This window comes from Magallana gigas, chromosome 3, assembly GCF_963853765.1.
Source record: "Magallana gigas chromosome 3, xbMagGiga1.1, whole genome shotgun sequence".
NCBI classification, from domain to species: Eukaryota; Metazoa; Mollusca; class Bivalvia; order Ostreida; family Ostreidae; genus Magallana; species Magallana gigas.
The window spans coordinates 50,250,181-50,276,847 of NC_088855.1; the positions used below are offsets into that span (position 1 = coordinate 50,250,181).

The 26,667-nt window shown below is 35.9% G+C and overlaps 2 protein-coding genes across 2 annotated transcripts; one reads left to right on the top strand and one right to left on the bottom strand.

The window, feature by feature from the left end:
• Window positions 1-1,524: 1,524 nt before the first annotated feature.
• On the bottom strand, window positions 1,525-17,693 carry LOC105321652 (telomerase-binding protein EST1A). The gene is made up of 20 exons (XM_020064607.3): window positions 17,534-17,693; window positions 15,033-15,199; window positions 11,942-14,346; window positions 11,649-11,810; window positions 10,616-10,802; window positions 10,099-10,322; window positions 9,847-9,925; window positions 9,641-9,751; window positions 9,329-9,505; window positions 9,124-9,185; window positions 8,868-9,007; window positions 8,200-8,455; window positions 7,198-7,295; window positions 6,894-6,997; window positions 6,002-6,178; window positions 5,761-5,901; window positions 5,296-5,446; window positions 4,937-5,151; window positions 3,887-3,968; window positions 1,525-3,676 (listed from the first exon to the last, which is right to left on the bottom strand). The coding sequence occupies exons 1-20, from the start codon at window positions 17,637-17,639 to the stop codon at window positions 3,546-3,548; spliced, it is 5,175 nt and encodes a 1,724-aa protein (XP_019920166.3). The 5' UTR covers window positions 17,640-17,693; the 3' UTR covers window positions 1,525-3,545.
• A 3,791-nt stretch (window positions 17,694-21,484) lies between these two features.
• LOC105321584 (cysteine sulfinic acid decarboxylase) lies at window positions 21,485-25,215 on the top strand. Its single transcript, XM_011419925.3, has 6 exons — window positions 21,485-21,632; window positions 22,691-23,113; window positions 23,238-23,551; window positions 23,674-24,069; window positions 24,180-24,431; window positions 24,543-25,215. The coding sequence occupies exons 1-6, from the start codon at window positions 21,614-21,616 to the stop codon at window positions 24,804-24,806; spliced, it is 1,668 nt and encodes a 555-aa protein (XP_011418227.3). The 5' UTR covers window positions 21,485-21,613; the 3' UTR covers window positions 24,807-25,215.
• Window positions 25,216-26,667: the final 1,452 nt, after the last annotated feature.

Consider the following 26,667-nt stretch of genomic DNA (forward strand, 5'->3'; position numbering starts at 1 on the left):
CGCATTGGAAATGATTCCGGTGAGATAAAACATTAGAGTCGATCCGGGTTTTTGAAGACAGTTAACACCTCTATAATGACAACGGAAAACTTTAAGGAAGAAGAATCTTTGTGATATGTTCTAGTCATCAGTGGTGAAAGGAATCAAACTGCAGACAAGCGGACTCTGCAACAATGCCAGAACTCTGTGAGGTGTGTAAAGGTAAGGGACAGAAAGTGTTGGCCGCGGTCATATGTACCGACTGCAGACAGTTCTTCTGCTCGGCCTGTAGGGATGTCCACCGGATGTTCCGCTCCACGAAAGACCACAAATACGTGGATCTCGTTGCTGAATTGTTTGACGAGAAACCCAAAGCAGACGACAAACCAAAACCACTTCCTGCAGTAAACAGGCAATCAGAGAACGACGCAATTCATGGGAAAAACTCTTCAGGGTTTTTTGATGTCAGCACACCAACAGATTCTTCTGTGTATCAAGTGGAAGGTTCAGAGTTCGAAGTTTTATGGAGAACCTCGTTCTTGACAGAGTTTCAATGCAAGACAAATTATGAGAAACAGAAATGTGAGCTTTGTGGCGCAGCATTTATGTCGGATGGGCGAATTCTAGCGATGGACAAGGCCAATAATTGTCTGATTTTGTTCAATAAGAGAAACGATATCCAGAGCGTGTGTCTGATAGGTGACGACTTGAAGCCGAGCAGCATCGCTGTCCGCCCCGACGATAGCCTGTACGTGATGTCGGGCAGATTTCTCGTCACATTCAAAGTGGTAGACACTGACACTGGAACATATATCACAGAAAAAGACAGCAGACGATTGCCTTCCGAGGGTCGCTTAGTGAGTTTGAATGGAACGAAAGTCTGCATACTTAACAACTATAAAGTGACTCTATACGAAAAACGTTTCCAGAGAAGCAGGCCGGTTGATATTTCTATTCACATCAGAGGGCACAGTGTCGTTCAGTGCTTTCTGGAGAACAAACTTGGCAACAAATTTCTGTTTCCAGATCATAACCAGCGGAAACTTCTGTGTATATCTTGGAAGAAGGAACTGATGTGGGAGAGGAAGTTCAAGCATCCTGTGAAATGGATCGTGGAGGTCGAAAACAAATTCTTAGTTCTCTTAAGCAACGGCGAAATATTCCAGCTGAACACATTAGGGAAACTGATTGGGAAGATAGGAGAATCCGAATTGGATGACGTTGGCTGGATGTCTTATCACGTGGCCTCATCACGACTCCTCATCGCCGGGCATGATGGGAAAATTCAGATCGTGAAGTTGGACCGCGATACCTATTCCAACTTGTTTGACACTCGGGGGTGAATTCCTCATTTTTTTCCCCGCAAAAATTCATTTTTTGGTGTTTTGGTGGATATTCAATAGCGATCACAACCCTTGAAACATTAAAATAATATACCTTATTAAATAACCTTCAAACCTCGCATTCAAATGGATTTTTAAAAAAAATATGCATATATTTACATGTATATGATAAATCAACACATAAAGAAAATAAAACTCGAAGTAATTCATTTAATTTATTCATTATGATTATATCATTTCTAAGTTCAATATGATATGTGCTAAATGACAAAATTTAAACTAATGAAAACCGAAAAACAATGATAATATAGATCAGTAGCACTTCAGTGAAAAACAGTATCAGGATATTACTGACAGCTGTGTTCGTTCATACACGTTCTGTACAGAAAGCAATTCTATTGGTCTTAAACTTTATATTCAAAGTATTTTTTTAAAATTTCATAGAATTTAGACACAGATTGCTGAATAGCATTGCAATCAAGTATGTTCCAAAGGTTTGATGTTGTCTCCAGACATTAAAATACAATGAAGTTTTAAAAAAATATTCATTTGTTAAAAAACAAAAATTGTACAAGTAACCGTTTCATGAGGTAATATCAAGGAACAATCCGGTGCAATAATATATAAAGTTCCTCCATGAAGGCTTGGTATAACATGGAGATGGTGGAGAGGTGCAATACATGGAACTGGAAGGTGAAACCAAGAGCTATCATTAACAATAAAAACACCAGACACAGCAAGGGATGAGGGACCCTCCATTATAAATTTCATGAAAAAAATCCTTCATCTAAAATTTACAAATGGCAGACAGAAATCTCAAACCAAGTTTCCAGGACTGTTTGAAATAAATGAGGGTGCTATGTAGAAACAAAGAAACACTACACACAAAGTCAAAACTATTAAAAATGCAATGAAGTACAATAAAACCGTTAATAGCAAGTGGGTATCATCAATCCAACAATGAAAACCATTTGTCTACAAATCAATTCACAAAACCACTCAATGATGAAAACAACAAAATTTATACTGCAACAATACAATATCTGTAATGAGATAGAGGCTGCTGACTTTACTGACCTATCACCCTTCACATGATAAAGCTATATGTATTCACTGTATGATGAAAGATCTTTACAAACTCTTAACAACTGATCCAAGCTGCTATTAAACACAAAACACTTAGGTAGAGATGAATTCAGCAAGATTTGTAACAAACCAAATCATTAACTCTACATTTGAAACTCTTCTTGTAGCAGACATAAGTAGTGAAAAGGCTTTGTTGCTTTCTTCCATTAAAAACTATCAAGTTCCTCTGAAACTAATCGTTCTAGCTCGTCTTTGTCTGATGTTTTAACATTACATAACAAAGAATTCTTCTCTTAATATCCAGATGTACCTTTATGAAATAGTACACATTTTTAAATTAAATATTTACCACAAATATTTACAACTCAACTAACAAAGATACAAGTAAAACCATCTACAATGAGCTATGAAGAACTGAAAAAGAATGACACTTAAAGCTACAAAGCTGAGTCCCATAAAACGAAATTTAAAGCTTTAGCTTACACAAAGATAAAATCTTTAAAACTTGAATTGTTTACATTGCTGGTAATATTTCACTCCAAACTACTTAGTAGTTCTGTAAAAAAAATTTCAAGATATAAATGCCTTTTTTTCCCATGGCTTTCACAAGGTTGAAATATTCCAGTTTGTTGAAATCAAACACAGAATAAATTCCCATTATCACTGAAATATTTGCAACTTTTAGTTGGGAAATCACAAGTGTCACATTTTATCAATAGAATTCAGTTTAATATGAAACTCACTGTCCATGCAGTCTAAACACTCACTGTCACATCAGTTCAAATAATTCACAGTTAACAGAAAAATAGCCGAGGGAATCAATCACATCCTCAAAGCCTCACTCGAGCTACAGATTTCTCTAAGTAAAATTAGAATCAACATCCCGCGTTGAGGTATTTCTTCAAACTGGTTTGGGTTAAGCTGGGGAAAGACAAAATTTCCGTTCAGTATTACGTAGCTGCTCCAAATATTATGTTTCTGATGTAGGCTGTTGTGACATTGAACACAAGCCGGACAGACAAATTGTTCACACTATATAAAGGACGTTAGTCGACGGTCATAGCTGACCCACTAGACTGATTCTCTAGAGGATGGTCTCCCATCAGTGCTCATGCTTCAATCCTTGGGGTGCTCTCTTCAGGTGATCTTGCTCCACTTGAGGAAGGACAGGACATCCTTCACAGGTACATTACAGGTGTGGGCCTTCAGTCGGAGGTTTCTGTCATCTGTCAGCAACACTACTTCCCTGTATAACCTCACTGGGGCATCTAAAGGGTACAAGCAACTGATGCAAATCAACAGACTGACATAAATACAAACTATTCACTCTCCACTTATCTTATCTACATATTTATGCATTGCTGGAGACACCATTTCATTAACCAATTCATGTTACTTCATGTAAATGAATAATTTTTTTTAAAAATATGACACATTTTCGAATTTGGTCTACAGTATGGATTCTACTTGAGTTTTACCTTTGTCTTTCGGCATGAATTCTCTGGCTTTGTCCTTGCAGTAGTGAAGACAACAAGATAGGATGATGTCGTCATTGATTCCCTACAACAACATCAACTTGAATACTGAATTGCTCAAATTAAGATTATAGTTTGATGTACAGTTATATAGAATGCTAAAATACTTGTTAAGGTTGGTCGCGGGTTTAAAATTTTGCGCCCTCTGTGCAGGGTATTGCGCATTACTTTCGTAAAATGCAAATGCAAGGTAAAATGTTCAAATATACAGGTTTTCATGTAACGTTTTTATAAAAAAAAAATATTTATAGTTTTGATTAGAATAATGTTAAGAAGTATTTAAATCATTTCGCCGCGTCTTCAAACCGCATTATCAATGTCAGAGTCAATGCCTTCTTTATGTAAAATGGCTGCCACGACATATTTTTAGGACCAAACTATGTGTGCAGATAGCATAAAAAATATCAAGTCAATTTCGTTTTATTTTAATAAGACGTTAAGTTATGAGCTATCCTCCCTTCGCTGAAAATTAAAAGAAAATCATATATTTGTAATGTTTTACATATGAAATTGAAAATGAAAACCCCTTTTTCCTATATCATCCTGCATAAAATGTTTGGGATGATTCAGACATTCGACCAAAATTTGAGTGTGGCAAACAGATAAACTATCCAGTCAATTAACTTTATATTTTGCATATACCTTACTCAGAAGTTGGCCTTTCACTGTAAAAACTAAAAGGAAATTGTATGTTTGAAACATTTTCCCCCGAGACTCCTTAATAATAATGAAGATGAATTAACCAACATTTGGATGGAACTGCAAGCTTTCCAATGCAATTCCAGAAAATTCATCAAAAATAAGATAATTGTATTACTTATACACAGATAACTTAATATATGTTTGTCAGATTTAAAACATGCATTATTAATTATCTATTCATACGATGCAATAATGCATCAGGGTAAGTACACTGAAGGACAGATTACACATGTATGACAGAACAGATTATGTCTGAAAGAAAGGTGCCTACTGTACAGCAGTGATCCTTACCCCACTCGAGTCCCCTTCCTCACTCCTAAATGAAATTGTTTCTAAGACATTTCCCTTGGAGGTCAGAGCCTTCACATGGGAATTCTTCTTTTCAAACTCTTCCTCCAGAAATTCCACAGTCTGTTTTGATCTTTCTCTAACTTTGGTTGCCTGTTCTGTTGAGTCATACTGCCCCTCCTTGCTGCCTTTTGCTAAGCCATCCAATTCATTGATAACTTAAAGAAACACAACATGGTTATTGACACTTTAGCTAAATGTCAATGATAACTAAAGGAAACAACACATTCAATCATAAAATGATGAGAACTTTACAAATGTTTACAAGATAAGTCTTTCAGTGTCCAACACTACAAAATTACCTATAAGTGGTACAACCACTGTATATTTCTTCAGCTGTATGAGTTGTTTGAGACTAGAGAAGTGATCTATGAAACAGTTGGTGTCCGGGATCAAGAAAATTGGATGAATCTCGAGCTCAATGCAGCGATGCCGATCCTTTTCTATCAGTTTCTGAAAAGTTAAAGTGTACACCATTGTATTTTTTTCTATGGTGATTTTATGAAATCTATCACATGATTACTTTAGATAGCTACAAATACTTAAAAAGAGGAATTTCTAACAAATATAGTGAAAAGAAAGTCAAGTCTGAGTGGGATAGCATTTCAATTACAGTTTCCATTATCTATTCAATACGATCATCACAAAAGTTATGTTTTAAATCAATGCATAGACAGATCACAGATGTTGCAGTCTAAACCCATGTCAAAACATCCCTACTTATGTCTGGTAATGACACTATATGTCCTCTACCACTGCCTCAGTACCTGAATGTTCTCCTTGTCTCGCAGCTTCTGTTCCTTCCTCTTACTGAGCTCCTCCTTCTTCTGCCTCAGGTGACGTACATGTTCATCTCCCTCCGCCTCCTCCGCAACCTCTTCCTCACTCTCAACGATCACTTCAGCTTCCTAAAAGTTTCTCATACACTCAGTAAATATAGTCTTCTTATACAAAACCAAAGAATAATGGTATCATAGACATTTGAGCAATATGACATTTTATTTTTACCTCGTCTGAATCTGATGGCAGGTCCCCATGGGGAGCCTCGCTATAGTCGGTAGAGGGTGCCACTGAGTAGTACTCTTTCTTGGCCACATCAAACTCCAGCATAGGTGGCTCCACCCCACAGAGGTAATCGGCAAACTCCTGTAGAACCTGAATACGCAAACAGTCCCTGGCTATGTCCTGTCAAAACAAATAAATCATGGCTGCTTTATACAAAAAAACCTATGATAAAGTCGCTGTTCTGTCAAAACAATAGTTGCATTTTATAAAGAACATGCGACAAAGTTGTAAATCTTTTTACTTTGATGGAATAATGCACAATGCCAACAAATTATTTACATCCAACTACATGCATTTCAATTCTATAAGTAAACAGTATTTTACTGGTATTCAATAAAACAATAAGTACGAATAATTGTAAATGAAAAAATAAATGTGAAATGAATAATTAGCAATTAGCAATTTAGTACATGTATGTTTTAAGTCCTTTTATATAACAGTGCAGATCTTTCTTCAAATGTAAAGATACAACATTATAGTGTTCCCTGGTATTCATATTGTAATAATTAAGCATATTATTGTCATTATTTAACTGGATGATGACACTTGCTAACAAATGATATGAAGTTCTAAACCCCTTTACGATACTAGCCTCACTAAATATATTTATACTTCTACATGGTTAACATTTCCTTTAAAGTAACACACAGGTACAAAAATTTAGTCAATTATGTTATCTGCTATAATTAAACTGGACGTAACTCCAAATTCTCAAAGACAGAGATTTATTAACAGATATGTACCGTCGTTTACACATTGGAAAATATCACTTCTTCACTACAATTGCGAATGGAATTAACCAACATCGAATTTCAATATCTAACGATAGTGTTACCTTGTCTACAGTGCTATGGACAAAAGCCAGTTTTAATGGGGCACTCATGAGGGGAACAAATCCAGATAGCATGGTGTCCTCAAACAAAACAACCGGCTCACAGCCTGAAAATAATCAAAAATTGAAAATAAAAGACCTTAAAATACATTTTCAATGTGAACAACTACATGTAAAAAAAGAATAAACAATCAAAACCAATAAAATAATCTGGAATTCTGATTTTTGCTGGAGTTTTAGATTTAATAAATCTTTTCTAACAGAAGTAGACCATAAATGTACAGTACTGTGGCAGTGCCAGTCCTACCCTCTCTCCTGTCCTCATATAACTTGACATGACTGACGTCCACATCTTTCAGAATGTTGGCAAACTTGGCAGTCACTTTCCACACATCCACACCAGGCCTGTGTAAAAAACAAACACAAACCTATACATGTACTAAATAATGAATCTATCACAAGTCAGTTTAGATTTACATAACAGAAGTTTGGCTTTTCAAATCACCAAGGTATGATATGGTAGATCAAATGAAAACCTGTGAAGATGAAAATCAGTAATCATTGGACATGTGATCAAAGATTCATTTAGAATTTGTGATAAAATATGCATTTAATCCCCTTGCATTTCTACTTGTAACTCTAAGTGAGGGAAAACACTCACTAGATAAAAATCCAATCCAATTACAATTAAAATAAACCACATGCATGTACTATGTAGATTTGACATTATGTATTTCAATCTAAAATACCGCAAACAGGGGAAATATTTTCCCCCCTTTCGCCCTCTTTGTCAGTGGGAGAATTTAAGTGATATGGGACACCTTCATATTGTAACAGGCTTTCTACTAATATAAACAATTATTTTTTCTTTCCCAAAATTGTTACCTAACAGCATAGTGCAATGTGTTAAAGCATTAAGTACTCTGCTAGTCATGAGTTCAAATCCTGTTTGGTCTTTCATATTTTTTACCTTTCCAAAAAATTCTAAAACATATCTTTTGGTCAAATATTGCAAAGTTTGAAAATTCTTAACTGGTGAAAGTATTTTAAGTATAATGTACCTATATCCCCATTAATATCAACAGATGTCCCATATCACCTGAAGACAAGGTGAATTCAAAACAATTTTAATATTGCTGTATTAATCAGGAAGAGTACTATCATTAACTGCGTCTAGGTGAATTCAAGACCGGGCGAAACCATTTAAATTAAAAAAAAAAACCATGGCGAAAATGATCATATATACAGTATTGCAACTGGAAGAGTTCTTGGACTATCCAGTCAATGTTTTTCCAATAGTGAGCCTTACCCAAGTGCGGTGTCCCTGAGAGAAGGGGGTGGGTTCCACAGCTTCAGGTTGGCCAGCATCCAGTCGGTCCACTTCTTCACCCCGGGAATCAGCTCCTCAAGCTCCCGACTAAACATGTGGCTGGGGTAGTCAGAAGAGGCCAAGTGCTTATTTAACTCCCCTGCACAGCAGTCCAGGAGAATCCCGAACATGTCCAATCCTAGCTGTACTGCGTGTTCCTGGAGCTCTGATCGGAAATCTTCTGCCATCGATGGATCTGTCAACACCAGAAGTTAAACTTTAAACTGAACTAGATGAACTTATTTTCTAATCAATGAAAGAAAGTTTGCTTAAAAAATGCCAAATAAATGACTGGCCTTGCTTCTTCAGAACTATATACTCATGTTTTTATACTGAGTGATACATTTAGAATGCTCAATTGATATGCACCTAAAGAAAAGTAATGGAACTTAATAAGACAGTCTTTGCAGAGAGAAAACTTGCCCAAAGATACTTTACAGCAGAAGATCAGAGATGTGAATTGTTTACAGAAGTAGATCAGCAGTGAAACAATTAAACGAAGAAGGTTTTTTTCATCAAGTACAAGAAAGATTTGTTATTAAAGTAGAAAATAAGACGAGCCATTGATAAACGAATATATGGTTTATAAATGTTGTATTTTTTTTTACCTTTCAGTGCTGTGTTTTCTATAGCAAACATATTGATGGCCATGAGCTGTATAAGTCTGGTAGGTGGCAAAGCTCCGTAGCGCAGCAAAGCCTGGAACTCTTTCAGCATCTGTCCACAGCATTCTGGGAAGTTCTCCCGCCTAATAAACAGGATTCATTGTAAGTGTCACTTACATGTTAATAATGAACATTTCTAAACAAAATGAATGCAAGATTAATGCCAATGATTTCTTCATATAGTATAGCCAATACATACCCTACTTTCGTAAACAGCTTTCCATGGACATTAAGGAAGCTCAGATTAAATCTTTTATTCAGCTGGGAAAAAAAGGCACACATCAAACACATGCAAATATATTTCCAAATTTATTTCATTTCAAACTTTTGAATAGTAAAGTATAAATAAAACTTTTTTTTTCTATCAAACACGTTGTATGCACTACAACAATATAAATTCTTACCTCTACAGCCTCCAGTTTGTCAAGGTCATCCTCATCTTTGTCCTCTGTCTTTCCTTCAGAGCTTGTCCCATCTGGTGAGACCCAGATTTCTATTCGCTGACCATGGTGGGGTTTTTGTGGAGCCAACTTTTTCACTTTTTCTCTTTCCTCTTCCTTCTTCTGCTCAACAGCTAAGACCTACAGTAAGATGGTATAATCTGAATGCTTCAAATTTTAGTACTTGTTGATTCACTTTTAAAACTTATATAGCAGACTGAAAAAATCTAAAAAGAAAAGAATTTTGTCTTTCCTTCCTGGCTATTCATGTACTACCTTTTTCCTGGCTTCATCAAACAGATTGAGAAGACCCTCCCTGGCTGTAAGGAAAGGATTACTGGCGGCGAGACTCCTCATGTAGTAATACACTGCATCTAGCTTCCTCCTCTACAATACAAAAAGCAAGTCATTATGTGTGTCAGTGTTTCTGAAACATAACAGCTTACATAGCAATGGTAAGTTACAGAAACTGTCAGACTTACTGTGTAGAGGCCAAGAATTGCCAGCTGGTTGTATGGACGTCCATTCTTGGGAGCCAACATTTGAGCTTTGGTGTACCAACTAAGGGCAAGAATAAATGCATTATGGAAAGTGAAGAAAACAATACTTATTCAAAATCAAACTTACAGTTATACCAGTTAAATCGAATTTGGGGAAAAGATGCAAAGCAACACATACATTAAGCTAGTGCATGTATTTAACAGAATGAACTGTGTACTGTGCTGAGAGCTCACCTTCTAGCCCGCCCGTAGTTAACCTTCCCGCTGTGGTTCATCTGCTCGCGGTAGCGGGCGATGTCGCCGAGGTTGATCATGAGCCTCTGGATGGAGAGGATGGCCAGCTTGACGTGGCGACTCTGGTTCTCCTGAGAGGCCAGGCTGGACTCCATGTAATCCTCCACATCAAAGCCATATTTCTGCTGCAGTTTCTCCAGTAGCTTGTCAAAGAATGTGGTGCCCTGCAGAGAAAACATTTACTCAGTCACACAGCAATGTCCAAACAAAAGCTTTATGCCTAAAACACACTTGTTTTGATGCTTGGTTTATAACAGACACAGAATCTCATTAGTAAACTATCCCTTGGGAAAATACTTATGATAATTCAATCAAAGTCTATGCAAAAAGTATTTATCCATTGGGGATAACCAATGTTCTAGTCAAAATTATCAGAGATGATGTTACTGGATGAAGATTTCAGTTTTACCAAGTATTTGCTTTATAGGTTCAACAGTTATGCCTGAGATACACATACCTCGTCCAGGATTTTGGAGAGTTCTGTTTTGGGCCCCTCCCCCTCCTTGTCCTCTGACAGCTGTCGCCGGAACATCTCTATCACCTGGTAGTACACAGACTTCCACAGCAGCTGCTCTGCATTGTGTTTACTGGCCACCTCCACATCCAACAGAATTATGTGCTCCAACTTCTGCTGCAGTTCATGTCTGAAACACCGTCAGAGGCATGCCAGAAAATGCATATACATGTATCACCAAAAAAATACGTTTTAGAAAACACGTTAATTAATACAAGTAAATGATTCAAAATTTCCTATCTTGTATTACAAGTAATTCAAAAAACATCATAAAGGCAAAAAAATGCATTGCCTTCTTTCCTATTTTCCTATTTGGCATTACAATTAATTCAAAAAACATCATAAAGGCAAAAAATGCATTGTCTTGTTTCCTAGGCAATGCGGTATCAGGTTAAATGCAGTCACAATGATTAAGTATGTTGCCATATTGAAAAGCTTTGGTGTATATGTATATAAAACATTTTGTAGTTTAAATATATATATTTACATTCTACTGTGTTTTTCCATTAAATTCTGTGATCTTCAAATGCCTCTAAATGCAACAAGTAGTCAAAGGTCAAATTGACGAGTTTTATTATGACGTCACAAACGTTGAACGCTGTAAACTGCAACGTCACAAGCGAAAATCAAAGTTCACGCTTGTGGCTGTTACTGTGGCTCTTCCATTAATATTAACTTAGCCTTTGGATAAGATAGGAATTTTAAGGTATGAATCACATTTTCAGACATGGCATGAAGTTAAAATAATGTAAATATAAGCATTAAATCATGATTTTTTGAAGTATACACTCTCATAACTGCAGCGGTGTGTGCATACAAATTTTCATAACGCGCTAACGCGCGTTACTCAATTTGTATGCACACACCGCTGCAGTTATGAGAGTGTATACTTCAAAAAATCATGATTCAATGCTATAGTAAATTTGATAGGGTTAAACTATCAAACTTCATCATAATAAGAGTATTTCTGACCCACCTTAGCCTATACACATGCTGTAAAGTGTCAGCAGACTGTCGTCTGGACACAAGTTCAGAGAGCTGAGAGTCCATATGACATGCCTCCTGAAACATGTGCTCAGCCATCATCCTGCACTGGGCCCTAGATCTGCCTGCATACATAGGGTCAATTTCACCATCCCTGGAACAAAATATTTTCCACTCTTTAAAAAATTGACCCTAACACTCCTTTTTTAAAATTGCTTTTTTAAAAACATAATTATTTTCTTCAATTCTGTCACATACTAAAGCTAATGTTTCTGGATTTCTTACCCTGGAAACTCAGCATTATCCTCCCTGAACATTGGGTTTTCTCGGTACATCCCTGGATATCCATAGTAATAGCCTGGCATTGGAGGGCCAGGCATTGGAGCTCCCCCATACATAGGGTCCGGATAGCGAGGATCATAGCCTCCATAAAATGAAGGGTAGCCTCTATACTGGGAAGGCATTGTGGGAAAACCTCCAGGAGGGGGCATCAAGGGGTGTTGCTGTGAGGGGGGAGATTGGGGAGATTCTGAACCAGAGGGGTCCTTAAATTTGAGTTGAGAAGTAGAGGTAGAGGGGGCAGGTCCTGGCACCACTATCATCTTTTCTGGATTTTTAGGATCAAATAGCATTCTCTGCCCTGTATTTCCATGAGAATGGGTTTCTCTGGGTGCAAGTCGGTTTCTTTCTCCTCTGTGCCCTGAAGTGTGGAACTCCACATGCTGTTTACTGCTCTGGCCTTGAGGATGGGTTTCTGAAGTGTCTGTGTTAGTGGGGAGTTTTATTATTCCCCCACCATGTGCAGTACTTTCAGGACTTTTTCTTCGCTCTCTCTCTGTCTGATGTCCTCCAAAATTTCTGCGATCATATCTATGGTCATACTCTCTTCCACCTTTTGTCTCATAGTGACCATAGCCATCTCTTTTATCGCCTGAGGTTCTTCGTTGTCGAAATTCATTCCCTGAAGCTCTTCCATTACGTCCTCCCTGCTTATCTTCAAACCCTTTCCTATGATAATTGTCTGAGTGTTTGCCCACATTGACATCCTCTCTGTCCTCTCTGTGACCCCGCCCCCTGCCCCGCCCTCTCCCCTTAGGACTTTCTCTATCCTTCATCAAAACCTGTCTTTTTTCATCCCTTGCAAATGTCACTTTCAGATTTAAACTGGTTGGATCATTTAGAACTTCCTTGCTGCGAGATTCCTTCAAACTGGCATTGCTGCCCCTTCTACGGTTCCTTCTTCTGGGCCATGTGTCTGTTCCATACATATCATCTTCTGTGTGGTAGCTCCTGACACTGTGAGCGCTGGACACACTGGAATCACGACTACGTCTTCCAGCACTGGATCCTTTCCTGTGTCTGTCTTTCCTTCGACTCCTTGCCCCATCACTATTTCTCCTTTGTCTGAAACCATTTTCATACTCCTTGTGACTATCCTGATAATTTCTGTCATTTTTAAAATTTTTGGTATTCCCATATTGCCTGTTTCCCTGCTTCCCATAGCCTCTTTCCTCGCCAGATCTCTGCATCTGCTGACCTCTTTCTAAAGCTTGCCTGGCTTTATCCACTGTTTCTATGGCTCCATCCCAGTCATTAAATCCACCTTTCTGATCCAGATATTCCTGCAGCTTTGGAGTTTCATCTTGAATTTGTTCTGCCATTTCTCTCTCTACTTCCACACTCCAATCCAGAATTCGGTTTGTGGTCTCTTCATCCATACTGAGATCACTTGTATTGCTTACATCACTGCTGATGCTGCCTGCTCTTGGACGCCTCATGGCTGACAGTGAATACCTCTTAGATCCAGGCTTACCACTCCCATTATTACTACCTGATGTGACTTGGACCTGTTTGGAGTTTTCAGATTCCGCAGGAGAATTACTCCCATTCTTTCTCTCAAACACCATGGTTGGTATGATGTCTTTCATGCCTTGCTCCCTTTCAGCACTGTCCGCTTTCTTCTGGTCACTCCCACTACTCTCTGCCACCCTGTCTCTCCTCTCTCTAGGCTGTCTTTGAGGTTTAGGTTCTTCCTCCTGCCAGCCACCTCTCTTGTTATCTCTCCCTCTACCAAATCCCCCTCTTTTAGACTCCCCCCTCCTGAACTCATTATCACGGCTACCTCTATCATATTGCTTGCCTTGACCAGGCCCACTGTGCCCACTGTGTTGCGGTCCCTTTTTCTGAGCAGCCTCTCCACCTCCAAACCTTTTCTCTTCAGAATTCCTTCCACCACTCTTTGGTTTATTCTCACTGTCTCTCTGATGCCTTGGTTTATTGGATTGTGGACCAGATTGACCTCCCCTGGACTGGTTTCCAGTGTCTGTCTTTGACTGTAGTCTTTTGGGAGATTCCCCCTTAGTTGTTCTGTCCAGTGGATTATGGGGATTTGGAGGATGCTTAGGCTCAGGTTTTGCTCCAACACTGGGCTGGGCAGGGGATGATGCCCCTTCATTCACCACCACTGTCACTTTCAAGTCTTGTTGGTCATTTTTCAAATCAATTTTTCGTGGAGAAACATCCACATTAGTTTCTGACTCGGAGACATCATCATCTTTGGTTTGTTGTTCCAGTATCCTGCCCTTAGGGACATATCTTTGAATTTCAGGCCTTTTTGACCGTTGTTTCTTTGGATCAAAATTTTCTCTGCTAAGATGTAGGTCTTTCAGATTTGAACTCACATCATCAATCTACAAAAAAAACCAAAAGTCTGATTCATAAATAATAACCTTGCATGAAAAGAGAAGATTACTTCCTGAGGATGCATATTATAAGATACAGTAATATTTTGGTTATATATCCATCAAAACATCATCATTTATGTGAATTGTTTTTTCCCATCCATCTTGGTTGTGCATAAGTTATGTAGAAATTGATACATTTTTTTTGGCATTCCCCTATCATATCAAAATTAAGTCATCCAGACATCTATACATTCTTGAAGCAGAGATAAATAGAATACTTTTTATACTAATTAATTTTTTCTGATAGACAGAAGAAAATCTGGATAGATACAAGTACACATTACTGTTACATTTGTTAGACATAGAAATTTTTAAAAAAATATTTCATTTTTTCAGACATGGAACGAATTCACACAGCTATCTGTAACAGATTTTTCTTCATATTTAATTGAAAATGACAGGTTAAAAGACACCATGTTTACCTAAAAATCATGCTCTAATACACCTTATATCACAAAACTATTGTTTTTAATTTTAACATCATTAAATGAACAGATATACCTCAAATTTCAGAAATCAGTTGGCTCTTTTCATTTCCTAGACCTCGAGCTGTTCTCCATTGTAATTAATATATTTGTACACCTATACTTAAAAAAAAAAACATCTTAAAGAAATATTGGCCTAGCTCTCACCTCTCGCTCGGAGCTGTTCTCCTTGCTTTCTGCAGAACTAGGAATTTCCTCATCATCCCAGTTCTCCCCCTGGGAACCCCTTCCCGTGTTGTCTAGCACCTTAGGGGACCGTCTTGGAGGCTGATATATACCCCTTGTGGGCCTCTTGCTTCTCTTTTTTTGCGCTTCTAAACAAAAAATACAGCTTGCCACATTCTTATCGTTATACATGTATATTTACATATTAATAGATCATTCATTGTCTGATATGGTTGAAGACAATGAATGATTTAAGGAAAGTCAGACAAAGGTGTAAACAGACTAATTCAGTGATCTTTTATTTTTATTTTTTTATTTTTTTTTTTACAGCTTATTGACCAAAAGTCAGAATATAGGTCCTCTCATTACAATACATGTATTAAATATTAAGAATTGTTCACCAATCATTCTTTTACACCGCCCCCCCCCCTCCCCCCCCCCCCCCCCCCCCCCAATAAAAAAATCCAACATCTCTGAAAATTCAGTATTTGGAATTGGAAGTTGGTGTTGTATCTTCTATTTGGAATTTTTCAGATAGTCATTAACATGTTTTTATTCATTCCTTTATTTATTTCACTTGAAAACAATAAATCTTCTTTAGTTTTATCAAAATATCAAATACTTTTCCTCATTCAAAAGTCACAGCCATTTCTAAAAATTGTGAAAAATCATTGTCATTAATTTAGACACTGTCATTCCAACAAAAATAAAGAGAAAAAGACTATCTGTACTTACATGTACAGTGTATTTACTTTCTGTATTAAAAGAAATTACAAATTATCTTTTTAATTATGTATCTTTGTTTTGATTTGTGAAGATTCTAAATTTTGAAAACTTGAAAGTGTAAAATGTAAACAATTGGATTAAATATTAACAAGGAAGTGTCAACTCTTATTCCTCAATAAAATGATTATCTGTTCTGTTCCTTAGGTACCTGTTAAGTACAGGGTCTTTTGCTTTATCTGGCACCACATTTATAGAAGATGGAGGATAATCTAGTTGATATAATCACTTGAAAATGTTACATATGTTAGCTCTGTTGTCATCTATGGATGTGAAACACGGGAGTTTCAAAAAGCCAAAGCTAGGAGAGTACTTATTGATTACTGGGACATGAAAAAATGTTTCCTCAATAATATTCAATATACCCAGTACTTTAGTTATATGTGGTAGGCATTCAAAGTATGTGCAAAGAAAACTTGTAATTTGTTCCTCGTATAGAAATTGTAACCTTTAAACATGTTGCAAAGAATTGTAATGTAAATATAAAAAGCGACAGGGAAAACATGATTGAGAATGAAATGAAATTAAACTTGGGTTTATATAGTCTGGAATCAATCCCCAAAATAGATTAATGGCCTGTTTGGGTACATACATTGTATTAGGCCTGATTCAAATGGGATAAACATTTACTCTGCCAAAAAATATATTTTTTTTACTATAAAATTGAAAATATTGTCTTGCACTGTATGTTTAAATATCTAACTTGGGATATCATATGGTATCTTTATCAGATATCAAAATCCATTCTCATATAGGCATATGTCTTAATCTGTAACATTTGCATGAATATCAATGTTTATTTCTGAGAACAGAAGGCTACATTTATCTACCTGGGCTTGTGTAGAAAAAAACATTGTTAAAAAAGTGGGGAAAAAAACAAAGTGGTTTATAAAAAAAACGTAAACTGTTTCAAACAATTTTATATCATGTAAAACTAATAAATATTGAATTCAATGCTTATAATTTAATTATTTTACTCTTCATTGTAGATAAAAACGGTCATTTGACTTTAAACAATGACGTAAAAATTGTACAAAATTCAAACGTAACATCAGGCGTATTGATACGTTTTTGAAGTTAGTCTTACTAAGACGTAGGCAACATTCTTTATACAATATAAAATAATTTTTTAGCCAATCAGAAAGCCCGTTACAACCAGAAATATTTTAAATCCAACAACTTTTGGTTAGCAAGTTTTCTCATAAGCCTATAGTTTGTAAGATTGATCCCCATTTTTGTCATGCATTAATGTTTAAAATGTAGAAATAATAGGTCTGTTACGAAAAATCAGGAAAACTGGAGTCGAAACATGGGTCGAAGCGTAGACCGTCTTCGATTCCGACATTAACACGTTTATCAGAATCAAAATATGAGGGCTTGCTAGGAGAAGTGGATGTAGACTATGCCTGTCCACTTCTTTTAAACAGAATACTCCAGCTGTTCAGTTTATCAAACATTCCCTAAATACTTCGATGAAAGGTGACAAACTTTTAAGATCGCTTAAAGTAATCATAAACAGAGCATAAATTACAAATATTGCATAAAACATAAAACGACAAAGTACCTAAAGGTTATTTCTTAAATGTGGCGTAAAAGCCTTGTTTGAAATTTAAACTGTTAAAATGAAAACAAAAGTAGCTCCATTGCACTATTAACTTGTATAAGGAACAAAAAACAGGTACATAAACATTCTGTATTACCATCATTGCTACTTTTGTCGGTATATCGATGTGATCTGTCTTTATCTTGAACAGAAGACTCCAGTTCTTTGTATGTTATCCTAACGATTTCAGATTTGGAGGCCATTTTTCATAGCCGCCATCGTAACTTCAAACATAGAAGAGTTCCTTTAGGGTATATTACTCTGTCACGCGAAAATATTCATCAGCTTATAACTGGATTATCTCGCTTGTACCCGATAATTAAGAATAATATTCTTAATTCGACTTTTTTTCATGATAATTATATATCTCTTGATATTAGTTTTAGGAAATAAGTTAATTGTTCTAGTATTCTTATGAATCAACTAAATATGAGGATGATTATTCGATACTCTGGTTTCATTTGAAACATATTTGCCGTAATAAATGAAAATAATTTCACTATTTATCAATCGCGCTTGAATCGAGGAAGGGTTCGGGATTTGGGACTACATATACCATTTTGTTATTCAATTCAATTGGATATTGATTCACTAATCAGAATGTTTGCACGCAATCATGTTACAAAGTAATGATTTGTCATTCATTCTTTATTTCTTTAAGCTTTGCAGCATTTTATGAATTAAGTCCAAATTTCAATCATTTTTTGCGTGATTTATCGGGTATGAAGGTAGCTAGAATTCACAGGTACCTGACGTTATGTATATTTCTCATAATAAAATTACATGTATATAGCTTTTATCTTCTACCTAATAATATGCGTGTATTATTATATACGGGCACATTGTATCTAATTTTTATCATGTGAAAAAAACTATTATGAGGTGCCGTACGTTCTAGAATTATAAAATAAACACATAAAGAGGACAGATCATACTGAGTTTCTGCATGAATTACAATCGATTTTATTATGTTAATACTTAAAGAAAAAATACATTATTTTATAAACGATGTTTTTTTCTCTTTACGCGCAAATATGGTTGTATACAAACTTAAACCATGTTGCCCGTATCTTAGTGGTGTTAATTGCTATCATACTATTAAAAAATGTCTGCCCGTCCCTTGATTGGTATAAAATTTGTTCTATGTTTAAAGCTCTTATCTACCGCCTTTTGTTTTTGTTTGTTTGTTTTTTGTTGTTGTTTTTTTTTTTGCAAGATGTAACAAGCACTGAGTATAAACACTATGTATCAAGATTTTGTTATAAAATATGCCGCAAAAAGCAGAACATAGATACATCATAAATTATCAAAGAATACACCATGCATAAAGAAACACACCAGTTGGTAACACACAGTACTGGTCAATGTTTCATTATGTCGTATCATATTCTACATGTACATGTAGTAGGTAGAACGATCGAAAGAGTTTGATGATTTATGAGTTATTTCGGTCATTATTTTTCTGCAAATCACCAAACTCTTGATATGGTCGTGTAGATTGCTCAGAGAGAGAGAGAGAGAGAGAGAGAGAGAGAGAGAGAGAGAGAGGAGAGAGAGAGAGAGTAATCCCTCCCTTTCACAACATGTTTGTGTAACTTCTTAACATTGAAAAAGTCCCCAGCACAACAGACCGATTCAGTACCTGAGTGCTGTAATGTTCCAGACTTACGTTAATCGGATTAAGAAAACAAGACGATTTATAATGTTGTATATAACAGCGTAAGAAACTTTCATGGAAAAGTTTCAGAGGTGTACACCGCGGGGATAGTTCTGTATCCTGTTTACAAACTTGCTTATAGTTATTTGCATGAACTTTAAACCGATGCTTGTTTTTGTAATATTTATTTTAAAATATAGTTATTATCCTTTAGCTGTTTCATGATATATGCATATTTTTGCGGGCGCAGTCGCCTATATTCTAGTATGCGACACAACTTATATATGGTATTTAATGTGGGAGGGAGATATGCACAAAAAATAATAAAGATCATTTTACATTTTTTTTTTTCAAAATAAGGGTTATCCTTTTTTCAAGTTACATACATTTAAATTAACATTTACAATATTTATTTTCGTACTCGGTTATCAATCACGAGAGAAAGAGAGGGCTGAATTGAATGAGGTCACAAATCCTTGAACCGCTTATTTCGGACACATGCACACAAATGTCACGTGGAGGAATTTAATGGACAAATGGACAAAACATATATATGTAGCTCAAACAATCCCATTTTATTTGACTCAAAATCAAATAAAAAATAATTCCAACACAACTCTAACCACAAAATGTATATATATCTATTAAGATAGATAATAATAGTTTTGTTCTAAAGATAAAAAGTATATCTCTTTATATCTAGTATACACGGCCTGACAGATCGATCTTTACCGTGGGAAAATCTTAAAATAGCAAAAATTCTCTCTCGTTTGATTGGTCAAAGGCATTTCATTCTTAAGTCACGTGATTTACGGTACAGGTGGATAAAGGTATTCCACCAGTCAAAAGCGGTTCCCTGCAGGTGGAGGGGGGGGGGGGGGGTACTGCATGCATGCCGCAATATATTTTATAGTATGTAGGCACAACGCCGTTCCTGAACTACCTTCACGTGCTGTAGACATGTTTACATGCCAAACATTGTACTATATTAGAGGTAAAGATCCTTACACGTATACTGCTAGAGAACACATAATTTTGTAAGCTGTGAACTTTGCAAAGTTCGGTAAAGACACGTACTTAATTATGAGACGGAAGTGTGAATAAACTACAAAACGCGTTTATAATATAACGTTATTCAAATTAATTAAGTTACATGTTTCTCAGCATCTTCGATTCGCTAGTGAACGATCTTATTCTTTTGAATCTCATTTTGAGAAGACAATATATCGAGTCGACGCTTTCGCTAGCGAATATGAGATATCATAGGTATTAATAAAACTTCAAGATGTAATCTTTTTACAGGTATAATATACTTAAATGTGTTATCAAACTTCGGAAAAAAAAATAGCTGCGATGTTTGAAAAATACTAGTTGATCTGATTGTGTATTCGTTGACGTTGAATTCTTATTTTATTTATTTGGATCAATGAATTAACGAAACCTGGTATTTGCATGTATGATTGTGTCAGAGTAAATTTCGAAATAAAAAGATTTAAAATATAAAAGTTTGAATGCCGAAAGATGAAAAAATACTGATTTTTTTTTTTAATTAAGCGAAAGAATAGCTGATATTATGAAATGAAATTGATCCATGCACAAGAAAGTTGATAAATATGAAGCTCCGTCGGCGTTATTCTGGGTGACATTATTTTCAGAACATCATTGCAATGCACACCTACGACGGTTATTTCTGCTAATTAGCGCTGTTAAATTTAAGGTAAATAACTGATCTCTAGAGTATACAAATATATATGATATTTGGGGATCATTATAATTAATTAATGAAAGTCACAATTAAATTAATGAGTCCATTTTAAAAGTCTAGTTATAGAAATCTTAAACATGTACATACGCCCATAATCAACCTCTCTGATTGAATTAATTATAATTTACAGCAATATAATTTCATACAATCAATTTAATTTCAACTTAATTTCATTAGAATATACTCAAAGAGTATAAAACAGCAAAAAGCTTTGATCGGAAAGAAATCCAGTTTTTAGTGATAAAATTATTCGAAAAATGAAATCTCTCTTATTTGGTTTTTTATTTTCATTTTTGGGTAAATCCACTGGTCAAACTTAATTATCTTAGGGTTTAACGGCCGGTTTTACATACATACACACAATGAAAGCTTCCCGGTAATATTCCCGATGGTCAATTATGGCCGAATGCACATGCATTTGAAATTACCTGTGCGGATAAATACGGATTTAATTCAACGATGTGGTATAATTCCAATTATGCATATTATTTGTTGAAATCTTGATCAGAAGCAAATAATAATATTTTAGACTGATTTTATGATTCATTTTTATAAATTAATCTTGTGTTACCGGTATTTTTCTGTGAAACGGAGAAAAATTATCCGAATGATATGTAAAAATTCCTATGTGAGGGGTTCAAAGGTCAAAAAGGTTATTCCATGCACGTTCTTTATAAAGAGATGCTACACTTTCAACATGCATGTAGTCAAACGATTGCATTACAAAGTTGAAGAAGAACATTTTGAGAAGAGAGATGGCCAGTTGTATGACAGGTGAGTCTGCATTTTTACTCAACTTTTTAAATTAATATTATTTATCGACAAACCATGCACTCTCAATTAATTGACTATTGTTGTTTAAAATGTTACATTGCTTAAATTTCAAGGCTTTTTAAATTGATGATTTAGAAAATATAATATTCTGCAATATGTAGCATGAAACGTTTGTAAATTATTGATAAGATTAAGCCATGTCAAAATGAACGTATTAATCATTGCAATTAAGACATCATTTTGTAACAGGCCTTAAGTTAACGTTTGTCATGAAAGATTTCAGTTATATAAATTATAATAACTATACCTACAGTACATGTGTTAAATATTCGTACGCATCGTTATGTATTATTCAAACATGATAAATATAGTATTTAATAAGCATACGTAGTTGGATATATTTTACGGTGTACGATCAGCTGGTTCTATCTGACCCTAAACGTCACGCGCAGGTCAAACACGTGGAGTTTAATATTTGTTTTTTGTTTGGATTTTATTTTTAGGGTTGGGGGGGGGGGGGGAATCCACATTTCGTAATTATTATTCACACTAAACGCGCTGGCTGAACCTAACTCTGCATGCATTGTAACTGAATTAATTGATATCACTGTACAGTATGATAGATTTATGTGTAAGCGAGATTCGGGGTTTCTCGGGGTTTTTTTTCGATTAATGTAAAATTGCAATGTAGACGTGGAAAATTTTGTAAACTTCTCCGGTGGGGGGTTTCTCCCGATAATCGGCAAATGACAGAGACGAAAACACACACGTTAACATATAGACTCTCCTCTTTCCCAAATTAATAATCACTGTGCTTGCCTTCAAAAAACTTTAATTGCGATCTTTCTGATCACCTAATGTCAAATCAGCCGGTTAAAACCTGCAGAGCCGGCATAAACTCGATAATACCAAATAAGCTGTTCGCTAATGTATATAAGGGAAGTAACTCTTGTTTGATTTTGTATTGTTCTTGATATTCGACGAACGGTCACATACAGCTAGAGGTAGGATGAAAAAAAGAAATAGGCGTGTTTTGAAAATATATTTATTTTCTTCAGAATCACTTAAAGTGCACAGTTGTGCCCACAAAAGAATCCACGACAAAAATGACTTCGAAGTGGAGCCCACAGAGAAGCAGAGAATTACAATGCTCTCTGACAAGCCCGTCAGGAAATCCAACAAAGAGAACAGTATGTGTAATGTGACAATTAAGACTAAAGAAAGTCATAGTGAGAACCACAAAAAGCATGAGAAAAAGGCCCCCAAACAAGAAAAAGCAAAACATGAATTCTTGGACAAACTCTACGAAATGATGATAAAAGATGGGTTTATGAAGGCTCGTGACCGCAATGAAAAAGTAGTGGAATTCTCCTATCCTGAAGAACTAAAGCAGAAAATTGACTTTGATCTTGGAAGCAAGACATCTGATGAAAAAATACTTAGCCTGTGCCAAGACATCATCAAGTACAGTGTGAAAGTTGGTAAGTATAGCATTAAAGAGGGAAAAAAATTAAAAAAATTAAAATGTAAAGTGAAATGCAATAAAGATGATAGATCTGGACATGTTTTAAATATGCTTTCATTGATGTTTTCTGCTTTTTGCAGCCCATCCCCGATTTTTTAACCAGTTGTATGGAGGACTTGATGAGTACAGTTTGGGAGGATGTTGGTTGACAGAGACCATGAATGCCAGCCTGTACACCTACGAAGTGTCCCCTGTGTTCTCCCTGATGGAGAGAGTAGTCATCGACAAAATGCTTGGCAAAATCGGATTTGAGGATGGAGATGCCATGTTCTGCCCTGGCGGTTCTATTTCCAACATGTATGCACTCAACATTGCCAGATATTTTAAATACCCAGAAGTCAAAAAGAAGGGGATCAAAGGCATTCCCGACATATGTGCCTTCACCTCTGAAAAGGTAAAAATTCATCTCTAATATTTTGTTGAAAGCCAATGAAATTGTCTATTATAAAGTATTTTTCAAATTAACATATCTATGCACTGAGCAATTCTTGAACAGTTTTGCAATTTTTTTTCCAGTGCCACTATTCTATAGGCAAAGGTGTGGCTTTTATGGGAATGGGCCTTGACAACCTCATCAATGTCAAGACTGATGCTAATGGAAAAATGATTCCAGAAGACTTGGAAAAGAAAATCTTGGAGGCCAAAGCTGAGGGCAAGACCCCATACTTTGTCAATGCCACTGCTGGAACAACTGTTTTTGGAGCATTTGATCCCATCGATGAAATTGCTGATATTTGCCAGAAATACAATCTGTGGATGCATGTTGATGGTGCCTGGGGTGGTGGCGCCCTCCTGTCCAAGACCTACAGTCCCCTTTTGAAGGGAGTGGAAAGGGCCGACTCCATGACTTGGAACCCCCATAAACTCATGGGTGTTCCCCAGCAGTGCTCGCTCGTCTTTACCAAACACAAGGTACAGTTATGTTTTAAGAAGGAAACACTTAAAAAAAAGGAAACTGGAAATTTTTTTTATAAAAAATCATTAAACATGAATTATAGTGGGAGGTTTCTTAATTTTTCCAGGGTTTGCTGGAGCAGTGCCATTCTGCCAATGCCTCGTACCTGTTCCAACAGGACAAGTTTTACGATGTCTCTTACGATACCGGCGACAAGTCCATTCAGTGTGGCCGCAAGAATGACGTCCTGAAGCTTTGGATCATGTGGAAGAACAAGGGCGATGAAGGCTTTGAGAGAGACATTGACAATCAGTTTGAATGTGCCAAATACCTGGCCCAGCTCGTCCAGGAGAGGGAGGGATTCGAGCTTATGCTGGAGGTAAGGAAATGTTTCTTCTTTCCAAGATTTTTAATTTTGTTGAAACTTAAAAAAAAAAATCTGTAATAATGTAAGAAGAAAAATTAAATGGATGTTTCTTGTATTTTGCAGCCTCAGTGCACCAACGTGTGTTTCTACTATATCCCCAAGAGACTACGTGGTCTAGAGAGAACTCCAGAGTGGTGGAATGAAATCTCCAAGGTGGGGCCAAAGGTCAAGGAGGGAATGATGAAGGCAGGCTCAATGATGGTCGGTTACCAGCCTGATGGTGACTTTGTTAATTTCTTCAGGATGATCATCTCAAATTTGGACACTGTGAAAAGTGACATGGATTTCGTTGTTGATGAAATTGATAGGCTAGGAAAAGATCTCTAAGAATAGTGTTCAAATACCAAAACAGTCTTTCATCCGTTTTAAGGCAATTATTATGAGACAATTTGCTAAAACGAACAAGTGATTACATTGAATTCGTCCTTTTATCTGTTTTATAGGCGTTCATTAGTACATGTATTACAAGACATTTTGTTGAAATGAAGAGGCAATTACATTGAATTTCTTCACCAATCATCCCTCATATTTATTTCTTGTTTTTCACTGATTTGTATATTTATTTCGTCTCCTGTTCAGATCTATGTATATATTGTTGATATTCTGTACATGCAAACTGTTCTTAAGAGTTGTTACTGTTATGAATTAGAAAACTGAAAAAAGACAATAAAAAAAAAAAAATAGTGAAAAATGCATTGGAAAAAATTGAGAAAAGAATAAAAAATATTCCTTAAAAGATATTATGTTTTAATTCGAGGTTGTTGTGTGAATACCATAAGTGAGCAAGTCTTGTAGCGGAGATATATAAAAAAACGTGCGAGAAAGTTCACGTGACACTTGGCATAAACCTCTTATTTCAATGGGTAATTTAAAATCAGATTGTTAAGAATGAGATGAACGACAATGGGAACATTTGCAGATTGGAAGGAAAAGAGTGCATCATGCGCGACTTGCTCTAATTAAAGACTTGCAGTGCATAGTACTAAGAATTGATTTGTAGAGAATAATATTATATAATGAGTTGAATTTTCCGCAATTGGACATTGGAAATGCTTTCCAAAAACATCCTACCCTTTGTATTGGAGTACGCTTCAAAATTACATTTATTTGTGCGTTTTTGCATTAAGAATTATCATAAGCGGGTACGAGATTATTGAAAATGCCATAATAATAAAAGTTGAATCATAAGGCGATTAGTATCATATTAATGGGTCAAAAAATTGTATCGATCTGAATATATGGTGATTTGTAACCTTTATACCATCCCCCAAAAATCAATATATAAAATGTTAATTTGTCGTAAGACTAGCAGCTAGGAGTATTCTGTTGACAATGATTAAGAGGTGAAACTTTGGTTAACTTGGTAAGTACTGCAAGGCAAGACATTGACAAGAATATCATAAAGCAGTGCACAACATACACGACGTGTCTTGAAGGACCCCCTCCCCGAGCTTGCCGCATTCCCCAGGTGTCGAGTTCACTCACAGTTGATGAGAGGTCGTTGATATATTTATAAGTGTGTACACAAGGAAGAAAAGAACATGTTAGGTTCAAGAATTCAAGGACTCGCTTTGTGCCAGGCGATTAGCTTTATACATTGTGTATCCAGTTAAAATTGATATTTTTTATTACGTGTCAAAAATGAATAATTATTGAGAAAAGATAATTTAACACATGAGTGGAGGCAAAATAACTGGTAGTAATCTTGTCCAAATATAAAAAATAAATTCTAAATATAAACTAGATTACATAAGCACATTCCAGCATGCACTACTACGACGCGACCCCTTTCACATTTCAATGGGAAGGGAATGGGAAATTTCCCGGCAGAATACTGGCATCAGCTGATGGAGGCGGAGCTAACGGCCGACCTTGTACGCGTGGCCAATGAATCAGCGGGTCAAAGTGGGATAGTAAAATAACAAAAGGAACTGTTTCCAATTAAATACATGCACATTTATAACAGATAACGTTTTAGAGTTGTCATACACTTTTTATACAAGGTTTTTCTTTTAACTGAAACAGTACAAGATCATTGGTAGAATGAGCAATATCATTTAAATTGTTGTGCTAGCTATCCATTGGCAAATCTTTTCTTTATTTTTTTTAATTGTTTCTTGTCTGTTCCGGGCTCTAATTTAGAAATATATAAATGGATGTTCTGTTCTATGTAAAATTATATATTGAT